Source organism: Pantherophis guttatus, chromosome 4 (assembly GCF_059756535.1).
Source record: "Pantherophis guttatus breed Tessera chromosome 4, ASM5975653v1, whole genome shotgun sequence".
Lineage (NCBI taxonomy): Eukaryota > Metazoa > Chordata > Lepidosauria > Squamata > Colubridae > Pantherophis > Pantherophis guttatus.
The window spans coordinates 47668929-47681543 of NC_142066.1; the positions used below are offsets into that span (position 1 = coordinate 47668929).

The 12615-nt window shown below is 41.9% G+C and overlaps 1 protein-coding gene across 5 annotated transcripts in view; it reads left to right on the forward strand.

The window, feature by feature from the left end:
• Positions 1-2952: 2952 nt before the first annotated feature.
• SOCS7 (suppressor of cytokine signaling 7) overlaps positions 2953-12615 on the forward strand; it is a 28130-nt gene continuing 18467 nt past the window's right edge. For all 5 annotated transcript variants that reach the window (XM_087892083.1, XM_034415623.3, XM_034415619.3 and 2 more), the window contains exons 1-3: positions 2953-4277; positions 8648-8712; positions 12153-12257. In XM_087892083.1, the coding sequence (XP_087748209.1) occupies positions 3172-4277; positions 8648-8712; positions 12153-12257 (1276 nt within the window). In that variant the 5' untranslated portion in view covers positions 2953-3171. The remainder of the gene's footprint in view (positions 4278-8647; positions 8713-12152; positions 12258-12615) is intronic.

A 12615-nucleotide genomic window follows, 5' to 3' on the forward strand; every position in this document is an offset into this window, starting at 1 on the left:
GACGGAGGGTTTCTTCGGCACTGGGATGATAGCAGAGCGTTCAAAGCAAGAAGGAATATACCACATCTCTAGTGATTTATTAAAGATGTGGGTGAAGATGGGGGCCAGATGGTCAGCACAGGCTTTTAAGCAAGAAGGAGTTATCTTGCCTGGGCCTGGTGCTTTTCCTGGCTTTTGTTTGTGAAATAGATCTTGCAACCCATTTTCTGTAATCACCAGAGGTGGTGGGCCCAATGAGATGGGGTCAGTTCAGAGGTAAAATCCAGCAGGTTCTGACAGGTTCTGGAGAACTGGTAACGGAAATTTTGAGCAGTTCAGAGAACCAGCAAATACCACTCTGGCCCCAGAGTGGGATGGGAATGGAGATTTTGCAGTATCCTTCCCCTGCCATGCCCACCAAACCATGCCCACGAAGTCACACCACATCCACCAAGCCACACCCACAGAACCGGTAGTAAAAAAATTTGGATTTCACCACTAGGTCAGTTGAAGGAGGCTTGGCTGTTGTTGGTGTGTCTGAGACGAAGATTGTGGAGATGGGTGGCAGTAGTTTTCTCTCAAACCTACAGTAAAACACATTCAGGTCATCTGCCAGTTGTTGATTTCCTTCAGCATGGGAAGGGGATTTGCTGTAACTGATGATAGATAAATTTGCCCCTTAAAAAACTAGGAGCAAACTAGGAATAGAAAATATCTTTAAGCCATGGCCTGTTCTTCAAGAGAATGCCATACAGGCTAGAGGTTTCTGTTTCTACTTTTCTACTGATGTTGTATATATTAAAGGATTATGAATTGCCATGCAGATGTGACTTGTGTGGGTTGGATGAGAACATTTGTATTTGCTGGTGGACATGTTCCTTCCAGTTCTTAGTAGGCAATGGATTTTCCTTGGGAACAGCAGGACAGAAGGAAATAATTAAACTCTTCTCTTTACCTACCATGGTCATTATTCTAATTGAAAATATATACCTGTTATTTTGTTACTGTTTAAAGTGTGTTTAGCTGAATTAGGTTTAAATTAGAATTAGAAACAATCTCTGTTTATAGTCCCTAAGAAAAAATTTGAAATTATTGAATTTTACTGTACCATATGTTGTTGGGTTTTAAAATATATAGCTAAGGAAGTGTTGGCAAACCTTTTTGACACTGAAAACCGGAAGAGCAGTTCCCTGCTCTTCATGCGCGTGCTGGGAAGCTGAGCTTCCGGTTTCTGGCATGCGCATTCACACAGGTCACCTGGTCTTTTGGTTTCTGGTGCTCCTGTGTGCGCGAAGACTAGCTGACTGGCACGCATGTGCATGCAGAAACCCAGAAGAGCAACGGGCAATGGCTGGCATGCCCAGTGAGATGGCTCTGCATGCCACTTCTGGCATGTGTGCCATAGGTTCGCCATCACTGAGCTACGGCCTAAATTCATTTGCTAAAGACTATTTTTCTCTGAAGTTCTGGAACTTCCTATACATGGTGACTTTCTGAGGTATAGGTCTGAATTAAAAAACAGCTTTTTGTGTGCTATGAATTTAGATGCATAATTTCTTGGTAGGAATGGATGGTATGTGAAGTTATCACTATGTTATTAAAATCATAAGATTGCATGACTCCATCCGGTCTCTTAGAACTGTCCTGGGTGATCCAGGATCTAAGGAACGGTCTAAAACAACTCATCATGACCAACTTCTTGCAGCCAGCTCACTATGGCCAACTTGCTGAGGACAACTCGCCATGGCAAACTTGCTGTAGGACAAGAGTTACACTAATATCGAAGAAATAGTGGAATAGAATCATTAAAGGATGCTAAAGGAGGGACAAAATGAAATGAGAATGATAAAAATTAAAATAGTTTTTATTATTATATAGAATTAAATTGTTGAATTGTCCCACAGTGAGTTATCCAATGGTGAGTTGGCCATGGCTAGTTGTCTGATTCTGCTAAGGAAAGCTGCAGATCATACTCTTCTCATTGTGTCTTAATGTTATTTGTAAGTCACATCTATGCATTTAGGCAGTTGCCGCCCTTCTCCGGAGACTCAGGGCGGCTTACAATGCGTTAAGCAATAGCCTTCATACTTTTGTATATTTTATACAAAGTCAGCTTATTGCCCCCACAAACTGGGTCCTCATTTAACCTACCTTAGAAAGGATGGAAGGCTGAGTCAACCTTGAACCTGGTGAGATTTGAACTTACTGTAATTGCAGACAGCTGGTGTTAATCACAGTGCTTTTAGTCTGCTGAGCTATCAGGCCCGTTTTCCCTCTTAATTGCACTGGGACAGGAACAATAATATATAATCAGGAGATGTATTTTTATTTATTTATATTCCACCTTTATTACTTTTTTTAAATAAATAATTCAAGGGGACGAATACATCTAATACTACATCCTTCCTGCTTCTATTTTCTCACAAGAACCATCCTATCAGGTGAGCTGATATTTATTTCAATCTTTATTACATTGATCAAATATTCAGGACCTCTTGCCCTGAAAAAGATGTTGTAAACATGTCCTTTATTTCAAGAACATGTTCACACCACACATTAAATCACAAACCAGCCAAGGACAGAGCAGCTCCTCAGCTGTGGGACAGCTATTAAGTCCTTGCTTCAGTGTACCTTGCAAAAAGAGTATTCCAGCCAAACGTTATATTCTCCGCCGATTCTGCTTCATAAATGGATTAGTTAGGTTTGCTTTTCATTCGTAACCCTCCCGTTCCTTAAAGCAACTTTTAAGTAGGGAAAATAAAATCGAAACCCTGATAACCCATTGCCTTCTGAAAGGCCAACCATGTGTAAGCATCCAAAGTTTGGGATAGGCTTGTTTAAAAAGAACGGCAGGTGCGAGCTACCCAGGAAGATTCTACCCAGATGCTGCCTGAAAGCGATAGGGGGCGTGGCTGAGCCCCTTTCGCTGAAAAAGAACAGCTGGGAAGGAGACGAGCTAGGGGGAAAGGCGGTGGGAGGAGTGCGCGCAGTGCAGAGAGGGTTGGCCGCCTTGGAGCGCGCATCATCGGCGCATCAGCGGAAAGGGAAGTCGGAGGGCGTGCACACCCCCTGCTCGGGCGGGCCCCTAAGCAAGCAAGGTGGAAGGGAAAGCTTTGCGCTCTGGATAGCCGATCTGGACCAGTCGGCCTCCCAGTCCAGGTTGCTGGCTGAAGACGCCTAGTCTTTTGCTCCATGCAATGCACCGCCTCCTTTAGCGCGATGCAACGGGCCGGAGGAGGAGGAGGAGGAGGAGGAGCGGCCGCCGCAGCAGCAGCAGCAGCCGCCGAGCCCGGAGGAGGCAGTGGGAGAGGAGGTGACAACGGCGGCGAGGCGGTTGCAGCAGCAGCGGCCTCTTATCGGGTACTGAGTCGCTTGCTGGGGTACGGCGGACCAGAGTCAGCCGCAGCCGGCTTGGGGCTGAGCAGAGCTGTCGGAGAGACTGCCGCTATTGCAACTCGGGATCGTGGAAGGGCGGGCGGGTTGCGGGGCTCGCAGCTTCTGGTCTTCCGCCCTGGAGAAACCGGAGAGCCCTCGGCGGGGTCCCCAGCCGGCTGTCTGCCTCCGCCGCCGCCGCCACTGCCTCAACCACCCCCGTCGGAGCTCCTGTGCGCTAGGCATCGGTGTGCTCTCCTAGATGCTCCGAAGGGCGAACCGGGAGGGGGACGATGCTGGAGCGGAACGCCGAGTGGCTTCATTTTCCCTCCGGGAGCCGGCCTGGAGTTACAGCTGGCGGCTCTGGGACTCCATCAAGCACCTCCGACGGTGCTAGGAGGGCTGGGCAAGCCTCCCGGCGATTGCTCCTGCATGAGCCTCTTGCCTCAGCCGGCGATGGCCCCGCCGCCCACTCTGTCCTTGTTGCCCCCGGGGGAGGAGACCAGCGACGCCCTGCTGGTGCTGGAAGCTCTGGGCCCTGACGAGGAGGATGAGGACGAGACGGCTGCAGGGCAGGCCGAGCCCTCCAGTACCGAGAGCAGCCGCGTTCAGTTGCCCGCCGTAGCCGTCCCGGTGTTCGCTGCTGCTGCTCTTCCTCCTTCGGCAGGCCCGGCACCCGCCGCTGCTACCCCCCGTCCCAGCTCTTCGGCCCCCTCCAGGAAAGGTTCCTTGAAGGTTCGCCTCAGCCGCCTTTTCCGCACCAAGAGCTGCAGTGGACCATCCTGCAACGCCGGGGCAGCTGCTGGAGCACGCCGGATCGGAGAGAGGGAACTTCTACAAGCCGCTGCTGCCCCAGCCCCCTCGGGCACGGCAGGAAGCCTCCCTGATGTGTCTCAACCTGGCTACCGGGAGCAGGACTCGAACAGGTGAGGAGGCGCTGGATCGCTGGAATATGGATAAAGGAAGGAGAGTTGAGCAGGCTGTTGTTCAGTTGCATCAATCTGGTAGGGGACAGAATGAAAGAGGGTATTAGGGTGGGCAAAGTGGATATGGAAACTGCTGCCTTGCAAGCATCTCCAGCACTCTTGCCTTTGGCCTCAGTTGTGGAATTGTCAAATACTTGGAGAAGTGTTCTATGCCTTTTTTTAAAAAAAAAAATTCAACTCAGTCTTTGAACTTTGAGGTGGCATCTCCAGATCTTTTGGTCTGCAAGTCCTCAGTAGTATTTCCCTTTAGATATTGAAGGGAAAATATTTCAAGGCTTCTATATTTTTGTACATCATTGGCTGTTTTTGTCCAGAGTTTGAAATTGAAAGGATCCAATTGTATTTGTGATGTATTCTCAAGCCTGTTGGAAGGAATTTTATTTATTTATTTTATTTTATTTTGATTTATATGCCGCCCTTCTCCGGAGACTCAGGGCGGCTACAATGCGTTAAGCAATAGCCTTCATACTTTTGTATATTTTATACAAAGTCAGCTTATTGCCCCCACAAACCTGGGTCCTCATTTTATCTACCTTAGAAAGGATGGAAGGCTGAGTCAACCTTGAGCTGGTGAGAATTGAACTCGCAGTAATTGCAGGCAGCTGGAAGCTAAATACTACCTTTAACAATAGCATTACTGCTGCGCCAATTAGGCTCATATTCACTGACCATATTCTACCATCACTTCTCATTGGTAGACATACTTTGCCTTGTTTCATATTCAGTCTTTGGTACCTCAAGTTAAAAAGATTCACTATGCCCATAGTGCATTAGAGAATTTACTTGGGATCTTGGAATATTGCTATTAAACAGTGTAAGTAGCTTTTTACAACTTTGTTGTCCAGTTGTAAAAAAAAAGTAGTAAAACCTTATAAAGCTGACTACCTTACATTAAATTAAATAGAAAAATGGATAGTTATGACTTTGCATCTGAAGTTGCATCACTTTCATTCTGGGTGAAGTTTTCTGTTCAATTCTTGGAGATGTGCCTGGACAAGTCCTTACAGTTTTCTTGGCAAGTGATTGGCCATTGCCTCCTTGGTAGAGTTGAGAGAAAGTGGCTGGCCCAAAGTCACCCAGTTGGCTCTGTGCCTAAAGCAGGACTAGAACTTGCCCTGTTTCTAAGAGCCTGATGCCTTAACCTTCACACCAAACTGGTACTTTGGTTACATGTTCCTTAATCCTTAGAAAATAATCAGAGCCACTTTTCCCAACTGTTTATAGATGTTGTCATTGAGGGACCTAATATAAAAAGAAATAGGAACCAGAGATTTTACCACCTCTGCCTCTGGGATTGTGAGTGCAATAAAACTGTAGTACTGGGGCCTGACTAACTAGGACTAACTTTTCCTTGCAAATTGCAGTATGTGTATGATACAAATCAAGGTGATAAAAAATATGATGAAACATATGTCATAATGTCACAGTGCAAATCATATGGGGTGTATACATAAATCGGGTGGTTTATAACATGCATTTTTTGTCATTTGTTACCTTCTGCAGATGTCTCTGAAGTGACTGAAGTTGGTTCACAGGGCCTTAATGTGATAATTTCTAGTAATTTTTGGAAGGATTTGTGATTCTGATCTTGCTTTTTAAAAAAAAACACTCATTCAGAAAAAGCGTTTTGCTCTAAGTCTATGTCTAATGCCTTCCATAACTCTGAAATGTCAATAGATTAAGACAGCCTATTATTATTTCTACAGGATTTCAGATGGATTTTTTCATAGATTGACTTTGCCTGGTGATATAGTATTGGTTAGTTTAATCTGTCCACTTTACAGGTTCACATACCACTTTAAACTATAAACTAGCCACAAACTGAGTTGCTCAGCCTGTTTGGGTGAAAGGTGATGGGATAGTTTGTGGTTTAATATTTATACAAATGTGAGAGGAAAAGATACTGAATTTTATAAGGTGCTGACTAAATTTGCTCGCTCTGGATTAAAATACATAGGTAGAATGATGGTATTCACTTGGTTTTTTCTCAACAAAGTTTTCCATTTTGTTTTTTATACTTCTAGATATGTTGGACTGCCATTCTCTTCATTCACTTCTGATTTGGCACTTACAGTTCTGTATTTTTGGAAGGTGCCAGGTTGGCAGAGACTGTAATGTGCTTACATAAAAAGTTTTTGTTTTGTATAGCCCTGATTTGATCTGATTTGTAATCATGCTGATTTGAAATAGGGTTCAACCTGCATCTTGATTTGATCTGATTTGTAATCAGGTTCAACCTGCATCTCCCACATTAATGCTAAATACTTTGGCCCACCAGATTCATAAACTAATATTCAAGTGCAAGAATTTGGTTATTGTGGCTGGTTAATGCACATTCAGGTGGGTCCCTTATAATTCATTGTTAAATATATTTTACATGCAGAAGATCTCAAGAATCTCTGATCAGACACCTGACCAGTACTACTGTAGTGTCAAGAAACCTACAGCTTAGTCCTTCTTGAAGAATTATTTCCACTTATGGGAGAAGGGATTGGGGAACAGAGGACTTGGGTAGCTCCCTTCTACTCCAGTCAGCATTGCCAATGTTTGGAGGTGACAAGAAATATAAGCCAGAACCTCTTAAAAGAACCCCTTCCCCATAGTGAGGAAAATGACCAAGTGGAGCTGCTGAGGTCATAAATTGACTTTGAAGGACCATATTGTCATTCCTGTGACCTGAGTTCTCTTTCAATTCTTGGTCTAGGACACATAAATCTACCATAACATGGATAGAACAACAACAAAAAATCCTGGTAAATTAATGCTGCAAAAAAAAGCTATTTTCTTAATTGTCCTCACTTGTGTTTCAGTTTCCTCAGTCAATGACCACATTTATGAACATGCTAAACTATCTGATTAGTATATCTATCACTTTGCCTGCGTAGTGGGTCAAACTAAGATAGTTCACTCATTTCATTCTGGGGTGTTATCTGGATCTGTAATTAGGCCTATCTTCTCCTTTCTGGACACAGAAGCAAGGAAGTAAAGCAGCTATTAAATGAATTTGCTACAGCCTCATCTCTGTTTCTTCTATTTCCTTTTTCTGATCTCTCTCTCTCTGTCTCTCCCTCCCTCCCCCCCTGTGTGTGTGTGTGTGTGTGTAATATGATGAGCAGAGGCAAATTGACCTTGGATGTTGTGCCTTTTTGACACTGCCATTTCCTCTTTTTTCTTAGACAGCAAAATATCTTGGGCTAGCAATTTTGACTCAGAAGGCTTAGTGTTAATAGAAGTTTAAGCACTGGCTAAATAAATAATTTATTTTTTATGAAATCATCTATTAATAAAGCCATGCTTCTGTCTGAAATTGGACTTCCAGATTAGCTAAACCCATGGGTCTGTTCCCTATGACACTTTTTGACTGTGTGTACATATATTCACTCAGGTCATATAAAAGTCTAGCAAAAATATTTAGTGTTTGTACCTGAAAAGTTTATCCTTGTTTGTTTCTTACTGTAATTGTTTAGTGCGTGGGTTAGTCCGTAGTTTAGTATATTTTGGTCTGGCAAGCCTAAAAAATTAATTAATTCTTAAAATGTGTTGTCTGAAATACTGTATTGGTGAAGAAGATTCCACCATGGAGCATTCCTTAATAATCAAAATTACTAAGGCAAAAGGCATGTCCCACCTTGCCAAAATCTTTGTTTTCTAAGGGAATGAACTGGATGTATATATTAGGGAAATGCATTTATTTTTTCTTTCTAGTTTGTTGAGGTCCTGTATCTCAGATGGCATGAAGAGTGGGCAATATTATTTAGCCTTAGGTTTAATTATCTTTAAAAGTTTACAATTTTAATATATATGATGTTGTTGAAGCATAGCTCCCATCCTCTCTCACTTGAAATTCAGCAGTGTGGTACCAGTCATTTGTGATTTAACCTTGGCTTTTTTGACATTTGAGGAAATTTAAAAATATTGTAGACTATACAGAGAAAGAAAAAGTAAAGCCACTTTTTAGTACATATGCTCAGTCCTCCCTTCCTCTCTCCCTTTCTCTCTCTCTGCATTATAGAGGTTTTTTTAAAAGAAAAAGTTGCTCTACAGGTTTTTCACTTTTTAATTGTTTTTTTTTCTCTCTTTGGTGATAATAGAAAAATGGAACATAAATTGAAATAATAAATGGGCAGCTTGATGTCCAAATAATTGATTCCTTCAGAGCTAACCTCCTTCATTCTTTTTATAGGCCAAGGGGAAATAAAGTGAAGAATTTATGGTATAGTTGAATCAGATCTTATTGTGGATACAGATAAAAGGAGAGGTAAATGCAATCATATCTTTATTTATAGACTCTTTTGTCTGTATTTTTGTAGAAAACAAAGACTGATGCGAACACAAAGTGCCTTTTCTCCAGTTGCTTTTGGTCCCCTCTTCACAGGTAAGTGTTGAACCTGATGCTTTTCTTTCTCTTCCACTATTATTGAAGGAAGCCCTATAGTTTTACTCAATTTTGGATACATAATACGTTGCTATTAGACCAGAGTTCCCCAACCTTTCTGGGTTGCGGCCCAGACTGGGGAGGGGGGAAAAGAAGGGTTGATTTTATGGGAGGGGCAGGTGCATGTGCATGCACACGCACCTGTGATGTTCAGGGCGACGCTTGTGTGAGTTGGGCCACAAATGTCTGCAACAAGGCTTGTGTGAATGAGGCCATGAACACCCTTGGCAACCTTTATACGAGTGGGGCTGTGCACGTGCACCAGCTACTCACACGGTCTGGTGGCAATTAGACCATGGCCTGATAGTGGGCCATGGCCCACAGGTTGGGGACTCCTATATTAGATTATGAGTAATTTAAATTTTAAAAAAAACCTAGTTTTGGAGTGATTCTGATTTTTGAACAAAAAATATTAAATACCATGAATATATTATATATTTTCTCATCCCCAATCAAAAAAGTCTTCTATAGACTAGCTTTCCCAGCCAGATAATATTCATGTGTTGGACTTTATGTTTGTTAATCCTCAGATATCATAGGAGAAGACTGTTTTAGAAAGGCTTTCTCCTAAATAACCTATCCCGGTGTCCAGAAGGTTCACAGAGTAAATTGAATGAGAGATTGTCTAGCTGTCCATCATAAAATAGAAGAATATTAGTAGCTGTCGCTATGTATTGGATTAGGTCTCTCCCCTGGAATCCAGAAGAGTCTTGTTGCCCAAACTCGAGTAACAACCTCTCTGTTAACATCTGATTTCTATTTAAGCAAGTCTTTGCTTTTAGCTGAAGACAAAAACCTAATTCTGAAATCATGGCATCAGTTCAGATTAAAATACATATACTAGTGTTTTGAAGACGTTAGCTTTTCCCATAGAATCCCAAATGTGCCATAGAATTAGAGCCAAGGAAACATGAAGAAAGAAATGTTGTTTCTCATTTCTAAGTAATATAATAGCAAACAGGGCATGTCTTAGTGAATTTGCAGAAAATTCCAACAATTTTAAGGTGAAAATTTTAAAAGCATCTTTTCCTTCTGGACAGGTGACATAGTTGGAATACAGAGAATATACTATAATTCCAGATTCTAGGACATGATTTGGTCACACAGTTTTGCATAAACAGCACATATTGATCTTCCCAAGAAACATTTTTTAAAAATGGATCAAATCTCACTGGGTTTTGTTGTTTTCATTCTGAAATATCACTACAATTTGATGCATTTAGCTGAAAGCTCACAAGATGTTGATATACCTGGGCAATATTGAGACCTAGCTTTGAGATTGGGAAGCTATTTGCCTTCTGTCTGTTAGCCATTTAGCTATGGTTGTTCTTGAATCTTTCCTTCAGCTTTTGAATATGTCTGAGGACTTGGGAATGGGGAATTATGGTCAGGATGCTTGAAGTTTTGTACTTACTAAGCAGAGGTGGGTTTTACTTACCTTTGCTACGGGTTCACTTGCGCACGCATGCGCAGATCGTATTTGATGATGTCCGGGCAGGTGGGTGGAGCCTCCTGCTGCCACTACCGGTTTTCCCGAACCGGGGCGAACCGGTAGCAACTCACCACTGCTACTAAATATTTGGATTGCAGACATAAATCCAGAAGCTGTTTTCAATATTGGACACTTTGCTATGCCATATGACAAAAGTATCTTTTACCCAATGTGAGGTAGAATACTATACAGGGTAACCCTGGATTTACAATCACAATTGAGCCCAACACTTCTGTTGCTAAGTGAGATAGTTGTTAAGTGAATCTGACTTTTGCTTGTCAAGAAGGTCACTAAAGGTGATCACATGACCCTGGGACATTGCAGCCATCATAAATATGAATCAGTTGCCAAGTGTCTAAATTTTGATCACATGACCGTTGGGATGTTGCATTGGTCGTAAGTGCGAAGAATGGTTATAACTCTCTTTTTTTAGTGCTGTTGTAACTTCGAATGATGACTAGATGAACTATTGTAAATTGAGGATTACCTGTATTTTCCCAGCCCAACTCACAAAGGCATTTTCTTTGATGTACAGAGGATTGCCTTTGCTATTTGTTGTTATAAACAAAAATTTGCTCGTCAAGTCTGTGTTTTTTGCTCCTTAAAGGTTTTGGAGCTAAATTGTGGATATTCACAAGCGTATGAAATACAACATTGTTCTGTGCCTTCCGATACAGATTGAATACTATTTCATAGTGCAACATTTGGCCCAGATATTCCCTTAGCAAAACTTGTTTCAGCAAGTTTGAAAGTCAGCTAAATCCTTAAGTTTAATTATTCATAAGCAAGGGAAGTGACCCTACTTATATAATGGCTTTTGGCTCTAAAAATGACCCACAAGATAGCTCATGAGACAAAGAATATTAAAATATAACGATCTTTTAAGAGTTCAGCTGAGTAAGCCGCCCTGAGTCCTTTGGGAGAATGGCGGCATATAAATCCTAAAAATAAATAAATAAATAAATAAGTTAAAATCTTCTGTTTTCAGTTAAATGCCTTAAAATGAGATGACACATGTGACTGTCCAAAAACAAAGCAGCTTATTTTCCGTTGGAAGGGAATTTCATAGTCATTGTGCTACCACAAAAGGCTCTGTTTTATATTACCTCTAAGCAATTATTTTGGTTGATATAGACAGGTCTGTGAAAGACGATCAACTTCTTAAATCACTATCATCTGAAATACATACTCCAGAAAGCAATCTGTTTGCCACTCATTTAACTGGTGATAGTTTTGGAATACTTTCCAAGAGTAGCCCGTGTGTCTACATTGTAACAAATTTAATTAGGAATCAACCATGATATATGCCTGTAGTCAGAGATTGTTCTGATATTAGACCTACACTTCTGACAAGAGCAATAGTGCTCAAATGTGCTAGGTCAGGGGTCTGCAACCTTAAAACACAAAGAGCCATTTGGACCCATTTCCCACAGAAAAGAAAACACCAGGAGCCATAAAACCCTTCCTGTGCCTGACTATTTCTTGAACGGCCACAAAACTAATAAATAATAAATAAATAACTTTATTGTTATTGTACGTGTCTATACAGTATACCCATGCTACCCAAACTAGCATATGTAGTTGAATTAAATGTTCTGTTTTCTTCTGAAACTTTTATTTTCTTGGATTTATCCATGGTTGGCCTGTCGGGAGTTGAAAAGCTCAGTACATCAGGTGCCGGTGGGTGTTGCACATTGGTAGTTGTGATGCATATTTTGAGTGACACGGAACCACAGCAGAGGGGTGAAAGAGCCACATGCGGCTCCAGAGCTGCAGGTTGCTGATACCTGTGCTAGGTGAAGTTACATTTGCATTAGGCTCCAAAGCATATTCTCTCTCTCTCTCTCTCTCTCTCTCTCTCTCTTTCTCTCTCTCTCTCTCTCTCCAGGTGAGACAGTATCTCTGGTAGATGTTGATATCTCTCAGCGTGGCCTGACATCCCCACATCCTCCAACACCACCTCCTCCTCCACGGCGAAGCCTCAGCCTTCTGGGTAACTACTTGCTTCTTTATCTACTTTCTTTTCAAACTGTATTTCCACTAGCATCTTTCAGCCAAAGAAGACAATGGCCATCTTCTTCAGCCTTGGAAATAATATTTTTGAATACAGATAGTCTTTTTTTAGTGACCACAGTTGGGAATGATGGCTCAGTCACAGTCACTAAGTAAACTGCCACCGTGCTTATGATCTTACTTCAGCTTTCTTTTGCTTGAGAAAGGTTGAGAAGGTTGTAAATGGAAGTTGTAAAGTTACTTTTTAATTACTATCATAACTTCACATGTTGGCTATATGAGGCAGTCACTAAAAAAGGACTACCATTAAGAGGATTTCCTTGGAATTCTTTATACCA